The sequence below is a fragment of the Hypanus sabinus genome, chromosome 5, assembly GCF_030144855.1.
Source record: "Hypanus sabinus isolate sHypSab1 chromosome 5, sHypSab1.hap1, whole genome shotgun sequence".
Classification (NCBI taxonomy): domain Eukaryota; kingdom Metazoa; phylum Chordata; class Chondrichthyes; order Myliobatiformes; family Dasyatidae; genus Hypanus; species Hypanus sabinus.
In genome coordinates this window covers 82,461,902-82,478,085 of record NC_082710.1, presented here as the reverse complement: position 1 = coordinate 82,478,085, position 16,184 = coordinate 82,461,902, and the positions used below count along the sequence as shown (strand labels likewise).

Sequence of the window (16,184 nt, the reverse complement as noted above, 5' to 3'; positions counted from 1 at the left end):
TCACCGGCCTCCAACCTGACAAACAGTTATCCACCACTACTCTCTGGCATCTCCCATCCAGCCACTGTTGAATCCATTTTACTACTTCAATATTAATACCTAACAATTCAACCCTCCTAACTAACTTTCTGTGTGGAACCTTTTCAAAGGCCTTACATATAGACAAGATCCACTGCTTAACCCTCGTCAACTTTCCTCGTAACCTCTTCAAAAAATTCAATAAGATTTGTCAAACATGACCTTCCACGCACAAATCCATGTTAACTGTTCCCAATCAGACCCTATCTATCCAGATAATTATATATACCATCTATAAGAATACTTCCCATTAATTTACTCACCACTAACATCAAACTGACAGGCCTATAATTACTAGGTTTAATCTTAGAACCCTTTTTAAACAATGGAACCACATGAGCAATATGTCAATCCTCCGGCACCATCCTCGTTTCTAATGACATTTGAAATATTTCTGTCAGAGGCCCTACTATTTCTACACCAACTTCCCTCAAGGTCCTAGGGAATACCCTGTCAGGACCTGGAGATTTATCCACTTTTATATTCCTTAAAAGCGCCAGTACTTCCTCCTCTTTAATCGTCATAGTTTCCATAACTTCCCTGCTTGTTTCTCTTACCTTACACAATTCAATATCCTTCTCCTTATTGAATACCGAAGAAAAGAAATTGTTCAAAATCTCCCCCATCTCTTTCGGCTCCACACATAGCTGTCCACTGTGATTCTCTAAGGGACCAATTTTATCCCTCACTATCCTTTTGCTATTAATATAACTGTAGAAACCCTTCGGATTTATTTTCACCTTACTTGCCAAAGTGAGCTCATATCTTCTTCTAGCTTTTCTAATTTCTTTCTTAAGATTCTTCTTACATTCTTTATATTCCTTGAGCACCTCATTTACTCCATGCTGTCAATATTTATTGCAGATATCTCTCCTTTTTCTAACCAAGATTCCAATATCCCTTGAAAACCATGGCTCTTTCAAAGTTTTAACCTTTCCTATCAACCTAACAGGAACATAAAGATTCTGTACCCTCAAAATTTTGCCTTTAAATGACCTCCATTTCTCTATTACATCCTTCCCATAAAACAAATTGTCCCAATCCACTCCTTCTAAATCCTTTTGCATCACCTCATAGTTAGCTTTTCTCCAATCAAAAATCTCAGCCCTGGGTCCAGTCCTATCCTTCTCCATAATTATATTGAAACTAATGGCATTGTGATCACTGGACCCGAAGTGCTCCCCAACACATACCTCCGTCACCTGACCTATTTCATTCCCTAACGGAAGATCCAACACTGCCCCTTCTCTAGTTGGTACCTCTATGTATTGCTGCAAAAAACTATCCTGCACACATTTTACAAACCCCAAACCATCCATCCCTTTTACAGTATGGGCTTCCCAGTCTATGTGTGGAAAATTAAAATCTCCCACAATCACAACCCTGTGCTTACTACAAATATCTGCTATCTCCTTGCAAATTTGTTCATCCAATTCTCGCTCCCCATTAGGTGGTCTATAATACATCCCTATAAGTGTTGCTACACCTTTCCCATTCCTGAATTCCACCCAAATAGTCTCCCTAGACGAGCCCTCTAATCTATCTTGCCAGAGCACCGCTGTAATATTTTCTCTGACAAGCAACGCAACACCTCCCCCTCTTGTCCCTCCGATTCTATCACACCTGAAGCAATGAAATCCAGGAATATTTAGTTGCCAATCACATCCCTCCTGCAACCATGTTTCACTAATAGCTACAACATCGTATTTCTAGGTATCAATCCATGCTCTAAGCTCATCCACCTTTCTTACAATGCTCCTAGCATTAAAATAAATGCATTTAAGAAATTCTCCACCTCTTTCTCTCTGTTTATCTCTAACAGTACAAAGAACTTTACTGTCTTCTTTTTCTTCCTTCTCCCATACATCTGTTGCTACACTCTGGTTCCCCTCCCTCCCCCCCCCCCCTGGATCTAGTTTAAATCCACTGGAGCCTCTCTAGCAAACCTGCCTGCAAGAATATGTGTCCCCCTCCAGTTCAGATGTAAACTGCCCTGCCAGAACAGGTCCCACCTTCCCTGGAAAACTGCCCAATTATCTATAAATCTGAAGCCCTCCCTCCTACACTATGTCTTCAGACACGTGTTGATCTGCACTATCTTACTATTTCTAAACCCACCTGCACATGGCACTGGCAGCAATCCTGAGATTGCTATCCTGGAGGTCCTGTCCTTAAACTTGGCACCTAGTTCCCTAAACTCACCTTTCAGGACCTCCTCACTCTTCCTACCCATGTCATTGGTCCCTACATGGACCACGACATCCAGCTGCTCAACCTCCCTCTTGAGAATACTGAGAAGATCTGAGATATTGCAGACCCTGGCACCAGGGAGGCAACAGACCATCTGGGATTCTCGATCTCTTCCACAGAACCTCCTATCTGTCCCCCTAACTATCGAATCCCCTATCACTACTGCTCTCTTCTTTTCCTTCCTTCCCTTCCGAGCTGAGGGTCCAGTCTCAGTGCCAGAGATGCAGCCACTGCAACTTATCTCTGGTAGGTCGTCCCCACCAACAATATTCAAAACGGTATACTTATTGTTGATGGGAATGGCCCCAGGAGTGCTCTGCTCTTCCTGTCTGTTCCCCATCCCTCTCCTGACAGTCACTCAACTACCTGTCTCCTGATTCCTAGGTGTGACTATCTCCCTGAAACTCCTGTCTATTTCTGCCTCTGCCTCCTGAATGATCCGAAGTTCATCCAGCTCCAGCTCCAGTTCCCTAACATGGTTTGTCAGGAGCTGCAGCTGGATGCACCTTTTGCAGGTGTAGTCATCAGGGACAGCTGTGCTCGCCCTGACTTCCCACATACTGCAAACGGAGCACTCAACTGCCCTAACTGCTGCCTCCATTACCTACACCTAATGCCGAAGCCTGATTGAGCCAAAGCCGTCTTCACTCTGCCTCAGTCCACTCCGATGGCCACTGTATATGGCGGTCTTTCTTTTTAAACCTTTGGCACGCTACGTCACGCGCATGCACAGTCTTGTCTCTTTGCCCTGATCAGTAAAAAAAAACAGCTTCTCTCCAAGCTTCTTTTCCATGGATGATCAATTATTTCATCCCAAGAAACAAGATGGCGAGGCACACAAGATCGAAGAACCAGCGCGGAAACAAAATGTTTAATGATGTAGAGATTTAATACGGTTGGATTTCCAAGTTTAATTTCATTTGAAGGATCTGAATTTGATTTTCTGCAAGAACTGATTTCTTTGCAAAGACTTTGATAAGTTTCTGAATGAGATTTACTTTCTTTAGATGTTGTGATGTTGGAGAGTTGTTGTGAAAAGAGTTAAGCTGTATAGATATATAATTTTCCAATCTGAATTTGTAGACATACTCACTTGAACTGAAACTGAAGTTGACCATAATACTTAAGAATAGGAATTCAACTAGTTTTCTAATTAGGGATAAGTAAAATGGAAAGGTTAGTCTGTAAACCTTTAAATAGGGAATACCACTAGTTCTAATTAGTTTATGAATTTGGAGTAACAAAGGTTATTCTAATGAATATCCCCGATTCCAGTGCCTGCATGCCATGCCCACCATGCTCTGCGGAACTATACAGAGCACAAAATAGAGCAAAACAGCCCTGTTCCGTACCTCATCCACACCCACACAAACACACAGTCCTCCAACCTTAGGACAGGCCAATTTCAGCCAACAGCATTCAACAGCCTTGCTCCACTGTAGTTATAATTATTTCAAAAAATTGTTTATTAATTCACACAATTTATTTTAAATACTTCAAAATATAGATGGATTTGACAGAGCTGACTTAATGGCTGTGCTGTTTGTCACCAAGTTATTTGCTGGATCGGGCTGAATTGGTAGCACAATAACATGATTTGAGTCCCTGCTCTTGCATTTTATTCAGGACACTGTCAGTCAACACATTATAAATAGATAACTGCAGATAATCGTGGATCCAACTTATGGGCAATAAGCCCTACTAAACAAAATATGAGTCAAAAACTTATTTTCCTTGTCATCTTCAGGAAGCAGTACGGTATACGACCACGTACCTCACCTGAATCTCTTGAGTGGGTCTACCATCATGATAGAAAAATTAATCATATACCAAACACATGGAGACAAAAAAAAAGAGGTACACAAAAAAAGAGGTACAATAGATCCATAATCTATCAGGAAGCAGTGTAACATTGCAATATATTAGCACTATCACAAGAGGTGTAACCTAGTTATAATTGCAAAAAAAAAAGACACTTAATTTGAAGATATCTTGATGCTTGAACACAGAACGGGGTGACATTGAAAGTTACCATTAAACATCAGAGCAGAATTAAGCCCATCATGTCTGCTTCATCATGGCCGATCTATTTTCCTCAGTCCCAATCTCCTGCCTCCCCCCCCCACCACCCTTATCCCTTCATGCTCTGACCAATTAAGATTCTATCAATCTCTTCCTTAAATGTGTATAAAGGCCTGGCCTCCACAGCTGCCTGTGACAATGAATTCCACAGATTCACTTATCTCTGGCTAAAGAAATTCCTCCTCATCTGTTCTAAAAGAACACCCCTCTATTTTGAGGCTGTGTCTTCTGCTCTTAGACTCTCTCAGCATAGTAAACATTCTCTCCACAATCACTCTATCAAAGCCTTTCACCATTCAAACAGGAGGAAATCTGCAGATGCTGGAAATTCAAACAGCACACACAAAATGCTGGTATAACACAGCAGGTCAGGCAGATTCTATAAGGAGAAGCACTGTCGACGTTTCGGGCCGAGACCCTTTGTCAGGACTAACACACTTGGGCCCGAAACGTCAACAGTGCTTCTCCTTACAGATGCTGTGTGGCCTGCTGTGTTCTACCAGCATTTTGTGTGTGTTGTTTCACCATTCTATAGGTTTCAATTAGGTCACGCCTCATTCTTCTGAATTCTAATGAATACAAGACCAGAGCCATCAAATGCTCTTCATATGACAAGCCATTCAATTCTGGAATCATTTTCATGAACCTCCTTTGAACATTCTCCAGTTTCAGCACATCCTTTCTAAGATAAAGGGCCCAAAGCTGCTCACAATACTCCAAGTGAGGCCTCACCAGTGCTTTATAAATCCTCACCATTACACCTTTGCTTTTATATTCTAGTCCTCTTGAAATCAACGCTAACATTACATTTGGCTTCCTAAACACAGATTCAACCTGCAAATTAATCTTTAGGGAATCCTGCACAAGGTCTCCTAAGTCTGTTTGTGCCTTAGTTTTTTTTTAATTTTCTCTCCATTTAGAAAATAGTCAACCCTTCTATTTCTTCTGTCAAAGTCCATGACCATACATTTTCCAACATTGTATTCCATCTGTCGCTTCATTGCCCATTCTCCTAGTCTGTCCTTCTCTAGCCTCTCTACTTCCTCAAAACTACCTGCCCTTCCACCTATCTTTGTATCATCTTCAAAGTTTGCAATAAAGCCATCAATTCCATCATCCAAATCATTGACATATAAAGTAAAAAGGATCAGTTCCATCACAAACACAGACTACTGTGAAACACCACTGGTCACTGGCAGCCAGCCAGAACAGGTTCCCTTTATTTCCACTCTTTGCTTCCTGCCAATCAGCCACTGCTTTATCCATTCTAGAATGATCACAATTCACCACAGTAACCATGTGACTTTACTGTTGGATTTTTTCCTAATTTCCAATTTCAAGTCACTAGTCGATGTATTAAACCCCAAAAAGAATCAAATCCACTAATAAAGGAAGATAAAATCATGGCTCTGGTGAGAAATAATCAAAAGGGAAGATTGAGAGAATCTGAAATGAGAATAGAAAATATTGGAAATGCTCAGCAGGTCAGGCAGCACCTGTGGATTGGGAGAATGTTTCATATTGAAGACTCTGCATCAGAAATGGGGTAGTGATATAAAAGTACTAGAGAGGGTAGGAGTATGGATAGGACAAAGGGAATAATACCTCATGCAAGGAAGTCAGTTCTTTTCCTTCTCAATTGCTTCTACCCTTAGACTGAAAGAACAAATTACTTCATACTCATACTCAAAATTGTCCTCATTTAATGTAGAACTTCCACTGAAGGAGGCCAATCCTCTTCAATACCTTATGCTAAAATAAGGCATTAGTGTCTGCTGCCACACAATCTAAATTAGCTTTAGCACAGTTGCTGCTTAATAACGTAATTTCAATTACATTCATCCTCCTATTCAACCCTTGTTATTATACAAGTGCAGCATTCAATGCAATCCATAGAATATAGATTTGTTTGTGTTACAGACAATGGAAACATTCAGAACAATGATCTTCGAAGAAAATAAATGGAGTATCAGTGATTGTTAATTTAATCTATCTGAGGAAATGTTTATACATTTCTTCAAGTTAGATCATGACACAAGTCAGGTCAAAGTTAAATCATTGCTATTATTACAGTCAACAATTTTGTCTACTCTCTTACAGGCAATACTAATTAGCAACAACAACTGAACAAAAAGATCTATGACTAAAAGAAAAAGTGGTTGTTCCCATTGTTTATTAATAATTGTTCAGCTTTCAGCAGATAACCTTTTCTTTAAAATTGCTATTGAGTTACCTTCAGATAAAAATTACATAACACAATACTTCATTTTCACAAGCAAGAGAAGCCTTACAATTCCCGAATGAGTTCAACCCTGCTGTGGATTTTCAATAAAGTCATCAATGGAAATATTATCTCCATTCACAAATGCTATATGATTCACTGAATATTCCCAGTGCTGTCTGTTTTAACATTTATATTATAAGAACTACACAAATTGATAGTCAGTATGATGATGTGCCACATCAGATATCTTTCTGTCTCTAGAAAAACATGTTTCTTAAGGTTGTTATAACCAGAGGTAGGGTGGGACGGGGTGACGATTGAAGTGGGAATATGCTCCCTCTACCTATTAAATGCTTCCTATGGTGTGGTTCTTTGACAACCAAGTCAATCTCCTAGCCTTCACATGTGGCTTAGCTACTAAGTCCGGTGGAACCATTTCTACTGACACGAGATGGGGCAAAGGCAGATTACTGGTCCCTTTGGGGGAGATGGGACCCCTCAACCATGGTTGGCAGCTCCTCTAGGAGAAGGAAAACTCTGATCTCAAACCTCTGCTGCCTTATGGGTAAGGTATGGTAAGCAAACTCCGAGAAAAAATCTGGATCTGGAGTCTGGAGTCCCTAAGGACTACATTAAGTCTTACATGTAAATCTTAGACTATAGACCATAATACATAAGAGCAGAATTAGGCCATTCAGCTCAACTGCTCCACCATTCCATCATAGCCGATTTATTACACCCCTCAAACCCATTCTCCTACCTTTTCCTCATAACCTTACTCACCATGAATGATCTGCAACCTATCAGCCTTTGCTTTAAGTAAACCAATGACCTGGAAATAAATTCTACTAAAGAAATTCCTCCTTACCTCTGTTCCAAAGGGATGTCTTTCCATTCTGAGGTTGTGCCCTCTTACCCTAGACTCTCGCACTATAGGAAACATCTTCTCCATGTTTAGTCTATCTGGGCGTTTCAATATTTGATAGGCTTCAATGTGATCCCTGCTCATTCTTCTAATCTCCAGCGAGTACATGCCCAGAGATGTCAAACACTCTTACATTAAATCTTTCATCCCTGCGGTAATTTTTGTGAACCTCCTCTGCAACCTCTCCACTGCTAGCATATCCTTTCTTAGATATGGGGCCTAAAGCTGCTCATAATGCTCCAAATATGGTCTGACCAATGCCTTAAAGTTTCAGCATTGTATCCTCTAGATCTAGTAATTTACACAATCTGAAGTGCAGGCATTATGATTTCCTTGACACATATATCTTCATACTCAAACGAGCAAAGAATATAACTGCTGAAGCATTCATTAAAATGTACAAGCCCTGTATGAACTCTTCACGTATAATTCAAAGGCAACATCAACCTACAGTTCTTGTTCATATTTCCATGACATACATAGAAGCTTTAAAGACTCAAGTGTAATATGGAAGGTTACTTATTTGCTGATCGAACATCATTCTCAAAGTCACTTCCATCTTGTTGGTCAATGATGAGCTATGTAGCCACCTTCTCATTGGTTAGCTCCATGGTCCCAGTTGATACCTGTGACTGGTTTCTGGTCTGTAGGTGTACAAAGGCGAACACACTTGTGCTAGTCTTTCTCCTGACCCTGGGTAGTGCTGGAGAAACCATTTGAAATGTGTGTTAAAGTTACATGGGGGGGGGAGGGGCTCGTGCTTTGAGTGCCTACCTGGTTAAGTAGTTGTTTATTCCTTGTGGAATATTACTTTGTAACTTGAACAGATTTAACAAGTGTATTGGATGTTCTAGATTTCTATAGTTTGGGGGACTTGGATGAGAGCTTGTTTGATTTACATTGAGTTAAGTGTTCTATTGCTTGCTTGTGAGAACAATTGCTGTACTTACCCACAATCAGCATCTGCTGTTTCACTAACCGAACCAACCAATCTGTTTCCGTACAGCATGAAAGTATCTATTGCAATGGATATTTCAATATGTCTTCACTATATTGATAAGCCTCAGAAGTCATTTCATTTCTGACACAGATATTAAACTAAATAGATGGACTTTGAATGCCTATTGTTCTCAGGATGTGTAATATTTGAATTGGGAATATAACCATATAACCATATAACAAACACAGCACGGAAAAAGGCCATCTCGGCCCTCCTAGTCAGTGCCAAACTCTTAATCTCACCTAGTCCCACCTACCCGCACTCAGCCCATAACCCTCCACTCCTTTCCTGTCCATATAACTATCCAATTTTACCTTAAATGACACAACTGAACTGGCCTCTACTACTTCTACAGGAAGCTCATTCCACACAGCTATCACTCTCTGAGTAAAGAAATACCCCCTCGTGTTTCCCTTAAACTTCTGCCTCCTAACTCTCAAATCATGTCCTCTCGTTTGAATCTCCCCTACTCTCAATGGAAACAGCCTATTCACGTCAACTCTATCTATCCCTCTCAAAATTTTAAATGCCTCGATCAAATCCCCCCTCAACCTTCTACGCTCCATTGAATAGAGACCTAACTTGTTCAACCTTTCTCTGTAACTTAAGTGCTGAAACCCAGGTAACATCCTAGTAAATCGTCTTTGCACTCTGTCTAATCTATTGATATCTTTCCTATAATTCGGTGACCAGAACTGCACACAATATTCTAAATTTGGCCTTACCAATGCCTTGTACAATTTTAACATTACATCCCAACTTCTGTACTCAATGCTTTGATTTATAAAGGCCAGCGTTCTAAAAGCCTTCTTCACCACCCTATCTACATGAGGCTCCACCTTCAGAGAACTATGCACTGTTATTCCTAGATCTCTCTGTTCCACTTCATTCCTCAATGCCCTACCATTTACCCTGTATGTTCTATTTGGATTATTCCTGCCAAAATGTAGAACCTCACACTTCTCAGCATTAAACTCCATCTGCCAACGTTCAGCCCATTCTTCTAACCGGCATAAATCTCCCTGCAAGCTTTGAAAACCCACCTCATTATCCAAAACACCTCCTACCTTAGTATCATCTGCAAACTTACTAATCCAATTTACCACCCCATCATCCAGATCATTTATGTATATTACAAACAACTTTGGGCCCAAAACAGATCCCTGAGGTACCCCGCTAGTCACTGGCCTCCATCCCGATAAACAATTATCCACCACTACTCTCTGGCACTGTTGAATCCATTTTATTACTCCAGCATTAATACCTAATGACTGAACCTTCTTAACTAACCTTCCATGTGGAACTTTGTCAAAGGCCTTGCTGAAGTTCATATAGACTACATCCACTGCCTTACCCTTGTCAACATTCCTCGTAACTTATGCAAAAAATTCAATAATATACTCAAATACCCAGGGAAAGCCAAGGATTTTAAAGGGTTTGTCACAAAAGAATTGAGATATGTACACAAGTGACTTTCTTATTGCATTTTAATACAACAATGACTCTAGTTTTGAACCAGTTACCAATGTGGACTGAATTGCTTTATAGCCTACAATCAAAATACAATTTCCTGAACAGACTTAGAACCATAGAGCACTACAGCACAGTACAGGCCCTTCAGCCCTCCATGTTATGCAGACCCATATAATCCTTAAAAAAAGTACTAAACCCGCACTACCCCATAACCCTCCATTTTTCTTTCATCCATGTGCCTGTCCAAGAGGCTCTTAAATACCCCTAATGTTTTAGCCTCCACCACCATCCCTGGCAAGTCATTCCAGGCAATCACAACCCTCTGTGTAAAAAACTTACCCCTGATGTCTCCCCTAAACTTCCCTCCCTTAATTTTGTACATATGCGCTCTGGTGTTTGCTTTTGGTGCCCTGGGAAACAGATACTGACTATCCACCCTATCTATGCCTCTCATAATCTTGTAGACCTCTATCAAGTCCCCTCTCATTCTTCTATGCTCCAAAGAGAAAAGTCCCAGCTCTGCTAACCTTGCTTCATATGACTTGTTCTCCAAACCAGGCAACATCCTGGTAAATCTCCTCTGCACCCTCTCCATAGCTTCCATATCCTTCCTATAATGAGGTGACCAGAATTGAACACAATACTCGAAGTGCGGTCTCACCAGAGATTTGTAGAGTTGCAACATGACCTCTCTACTCTTGAACTCAATCCCCCTGTTAATGAAGCCTAGCATCCCATAGGCCTTAACTACCCTATCAACCTGTGCAGTGACCTTGAGAGATGTATGGATTGAACCCCAAGGTCCCTTTGTTCATCCACACTCTTAAGTAACTGACCATTAATCCTGTACTCAGTCTTCTGGTTTGTCCTTCCAAAATGCATCACCTCACACTTGTCGGGATTGAACTCCATCTGCCATTTTTCTGCCCAACTCTGCAGCCTGTCGATATCCTCTTGTAACCTTCAACAACCTACAGCTCCATCCACAACTCCTCCAATCTTCATGTCATCCGCAAACTTACTCACCCATCCTTCCACCGCTACATCCAGGTCGTTTATAAAAATCACAAATAGCAGGGGTCCCAGGACAGATCCCTGCAGCACTCCACTAGTCACCGACCTCCAGTCAGAATACTTTCCTTCCACAACTACCCTCTGCTTTCTTCCTTCAAGCCAATTTTTTATCCAAACAGCCAAGGTTCCACTTATCCCATGCCTCCTGACTTTCTGGATGAGTCTCTCATGAGGGATCTCGTCAAATGCTTTGCTAAAGTCCATGTAGACCACATCCCCTGCCCCATCCTCATCAATTTCTTTAGTTACCTCTTCAAAAAACTCAATCAGGCTCGTGAGGTACGATCTTCCCTTCACAAAGCCATATTGACTATCCATGAGTAGACTGTACTTCTCCAAATACTCGTAGATCCTAACCTTAAGAACCCTTTCCAGTAGTTGTTTGCTATCTGCTGTGGGTGCCAAGGAAAGTGTCAGGTAATTAGTAAACAAGGGTCTCCTACCTACAAACAGTTGGCTGCTGAGCTGTAACTGAATGTGCCCATCAGAGGGTGCCTCTTGAGACTTTCTTGGCAGGTGATCCACTTGAAGAGATGCCTCCTTGATATTTCTTTCTGCTTCAACATAATGCCATTGATTGTCGTTCAAATGCATTGGTGATTTCACAATAACCTCCAACGGTCCATTACCCACATCAAATGAAAGAACCACTTCCATTGGAGCTGAAAGTCATACAGAGTATACAGATAGAGGTAATTATCTTTAACTTGAGGAACAGCCTTCAATAACAGTGCCAAGCTGAGAGAGAAAGAGCAAGTCCAATCATTATCATCATCCTCCCTTCATCCCTTTATATAATTATGGACCTACTAATTGAAATTAAAGTAAAAAAATTATTTGCCTTTTTACAGAATGCCTCATGGCCTTGATATTCTTAGGTGTGGTAAACAGCTGAAGAAATACCTCTAAGAGTAATAATAGACGTCAAAAATACAGTGGCTAAATTTGCTCCCACTGAACACATTATTTGCTTTTAAGTATTTTTAGAGATACAGGACGGTACCAGGTCTTCCTGGCCCAATGCTCCCATGCTGACCAATTAGCGTGACTGTATGTCTGGGATGTGGAAGGAAACTGGAACACCTGGAAGAAACTCACATGGTTATGGAGAGAACATACCAAATCCTTACAGGCAGCAGTAAGGAACTGGTGTGTAAGACATTGTGCCAGCTGCTACACTACCAAGAGAGACAGATATTGGACAGAATACCAGCATTAACTCTCCTGGTCATCACTAGATAATTAATACATTTAAAAAAAGGGCACTGTTGCCTAGACTATTGCATTCTGAACTTTGGATGGGAATTAAAAATCACCTCCTTTCACTCAAGGCAGAAGTATTATCTGCTCCACTGCAATTGAATTGATACATAATTAAATTTGATCAAAATGGTGTTTTATATTTACTTCTCAGAGCATTAATCTAATAAAGGAGCAAACTACATTTTTTTCATAAGTGGACATTGCTGGCAAGGACAACATCTATTCCCCATCCATGAATTGGAAACAGCTAAATATAACTGAATGACCTGTCATATAATGTATGACTGTATACCATATTTTATGATTATCAAGGAGAAACATTTTCATTTATATTCCATAAAAATCTGTCCTTGGCACAATGAGAAAACACAGTCACAATGGAACTCTACGTGGCTCGCACAGGACAATTGCAAACTGATGAGATTGGACTGGTGGTGGGTATAAAATTACTTCAGCTTCTTACTTTCACAGCACGCAAAGATAAAGTGGATTTATAGTGTTGTGTTAGTCTTGTAATGTCTTGTTCTGAATATGAATCCAGTTTATTATTCATTTTCTCTGTGAAACCTGGACTTCATCATTTAACGACATTGCCAAAAAATCACCAACTCATTGAAAGCAGACTAAGATGCTTACTACACATTGATGAATAAAAGATGATTTAAAATCTCTTTGAAATCCATGTGTTAATGGACACTACTACAATTTCAGGTGGTTATAATTTGAAATAAACTGCAGAAAGTATGACAGCAAATTATGGCACCTCAGTGTAAATATCTTGAAATTACTGTCTCAGCTTCAAAGCCATTTTAACATATGAACTTTTGATCTTCTCTCTATTAATACAGAAGAGAGAATTTCAGACAGAAGCTTTAGTGAATTACCATCCCTAGGCATGATTTTAGAACTAAGCTTCTGAGAAACCTTCACTGTAATCTTCAATCATACAGGAATGATTAAGAAAATGGGATGAAACTCCAATGCTGGTTGATCCTTTCACCGTAAAGGTTGCCACTAATGCATACAGTTATTCTGTTCCTCACTGCAAATGACAATATAATTAGATAAATAGCATGCATCATTTACAACCAAGGTGCTTTCATTCCCACTCAGAATATTAATAACATCATGCTATTAAGTCTTTCGTGAGATTACTAAAGAATGAGATTTTCTTTTAAAACTGTAGTGTTCCAGGGGGTTTAGAGAAAATAGCCATAAAAGTCATCCCACATACTGGAAATGTGGTAACAAAGAGGCACAGGCTAATCTGTGCAAAGGCCTTAAATTTTTGCAGGGTTGTTTAACCAATGAAAAATAAATGATCAAAGGTTTACTCAGAGAGTTCTGATTTTCTTTAATAGACCAATAGAACTGTACAGACTATTTCTGCTGCTGTTTGGAAGGAGTTTGTACATTCTTCCCCTGGCTGTCAGGGTTTCCTCTGGGTGCTCCAGTTTCCTCCTACATTCCAAAGATGTATGAGTTAGAATTGGTGAATTTTGGGTATGTTATGTTGGTGTTGGTAGCATGGCGCCAACTGCAGATTGCCCTCAGCTCTTCTCAGACTGTGTTGACACAAAACAATGCATTTCACTATACGTTTCAATGAGCATGTGACAAATAATGCTAATCTCAAACCAGGCCCAGGCTACTAAATAAATAATTAAAGTTCTCTTGAAGCAGTAAAAACCATTGTTTTAAAGTGCCTTTTTCAATACTAAAAACATGATCAAACAAAGCTATTGTGATTGAAAAATTATTCTGGACTTAATGATAAGTTATTAATGTTTAAAAGCATAATGTAAAATAGGTTAGTAAATGGCTGAGATAATAAATCAAAGGTGATTGCTGCTGTATGTCAGATCAGACCAACGTAAGCTCACAAAATCCTTTGTCAGTTGTCTTGGTGAGGGCAAGGAAACAATATAGCATAAACTCAGAGCTTGCAAGGGTTTACTTGAAACATGTATTTAAATGAATAGTTTATTTGTCTTCTAAATGAACTTTATATTTATTGTCCAGCATTTATTGTCCATTTCCAAACGTCATTGAGAGGGTGATGTTGAGCCACCTTCTCGACCCAGAGCAGGCCCTGGTAAAAGGTATTGTGTTTGGTTGGAATTCCAGGATTTATACTAAATACTACCAATTGTATGAGCTCTTTTTCTATAATTTAACAGCCAGACAGAAATACTAAACAAATTGTCCAAATTCCTATGTGGAAAGTGTGAAAGTTGTAGGGATATTATGATTTGCACTGTAGCTGGAGTTTGAATCTCAAGAATAGTAAAGATCTTTACTAAAGTCACTCAGCTTAAAACATTTATCAAATCATTGTCTTCTAACTACTATTGAGGGAATTTATCAGCCACTAATGACTGAATGTCACATGTAGCCTTACTTTAACCCAAAAATACTCTAAACATATTGCTAACTCATAATTGTTTAACAAATGGGATGAAAACAGATTGAGGCAGGTTAACGATTTGCTGTTGGTTTATTTACATCATGATTGCAGTTTGTAATTGGTGCCTTACTTACAGTTCAGCTCTATTCTTATAAAGTCTTTGATTCCCAGGTTCTCCAGGAAAACTCCTGAGGAAGCCGTTGTTTTGAAGAAAAATGAAATATCAGCACTTATCTCCCCATGGAATGTTGGAAAATGGAGATACGAACTCTCAGTGTTAAATGAAGCTGCATTCCAGTAATATCCTAGATGGACAAAGAGAGGATTGTTAACTGCAAAATACTGAAATCATGTATGGAAGTGCTTTAGCTCAGATTTTGTTTCAGCTTCTTGCTCTCCTCAAAATGTTCCTCTCACAAGCTCAGGACATTTTAAGGTACTTTGAAATTGTTTTTAAAAGGGAATTATCTGTTGTAATGTAGGTATACAAAATTATGAGAGGTATAAATTGGGTAAATGCAAGCAGACTTTTTCCACTGAGGTTGGGTGAGACTAGAACTAGAGGTCATGGGTTAAGGGTGAAAGGGGAAATGTTTAAGGAGAACCTGGAGGGGAAAAAACTACTTCACTCAGAAGTATAGAACAAGCTGTTCTATATGTTGTGCAGTTTTGGTCACCTAATTACAGGAAGGATATTAATAAGATTGAAAGAGTGCAGAGAAGGTTTACAAGGATGTTGCTGGGACTTGAGAAACTGAGTTGCAGAGAAAGGTTGAATAGGTTAGGACTTTATTCCCTGGAGCGTAGGAGAACGAGGGAAGACTTGATAGAGCTGTGTAAAATTATGAGGGGTATAGACAGAGTGAATGCAAGCAGGCTTTTTCCATTGAGGCCAGGGGAGAAAAAAATCAGAGGTTTTTTTAAGGGTGAAAACCTTAAAGGTTAAGGGTGAAGGGGGAAAAGTTTAAAGTTATGGGAGGCTTCTTCACGCAGAGAGTGGTGGGAGTGTGGAATGAGCTGTCAGATGAAGTGGTGAATGTGGGCTCACTTTTGACATTTAAGAAAAATTTGGACAGGTACGTGGATGAGAGGTGTATGGAGGGATATGGTCCGGGTGCAGGTCAGCAGGACTGGGCAGAAAAATGGTTTGGCGCAGCCAAGAAGGGCCAAAAGGCCTGTTTCTGTGCTGTAATGTTCTATTGTTCTAAGCTACCAGCAGGTTAAAGTGCAATCTTTAAGAGAAGTTTGAATAAGAACATGGATGGGAGGGCTATGGACCCGGTGCAGGTGGATAAGACTAGGCAGAAAAATAGTTTGGCATGGACTAGATGGGCCAAAGGGCCTGTTTTTGTGTTATAGTGCTCTATGTCTCTATGTGGAAACTTCAGGAGCTATTTTCGAATAAATT

The 16,184-nt window shown here is 40.0% G+C and overlaps 1 protein-coding gene across 1 annotated transcript in view; it reads right to left on the bottom strand.

The window, feature by feature from the left end:
- Positions 1-16,184, bottom strand: part of LOC132394271 (contactin-associated protein-like 5) — a 977,958-nt gene that overhangs the window by 547,170 nt on the left and 414,604 nt on the right. Inside the window, exons 13-14 of the mRNA XM_059970196.1 lie at positions 14,911-15,081; positions 11,550-11,768 (exon numbers count right to left, since the gene is read on the bottom strand). Of these exons, the coding sequence (XP_059826179.1) occupies positions 11,550-11,768; positions 14,911-15,081 (390 nt within the window). The remainder of the gene's footprint in view (positions 1-11,549; positions 11,769-14,910; positions 15,082-16,184) is intronic.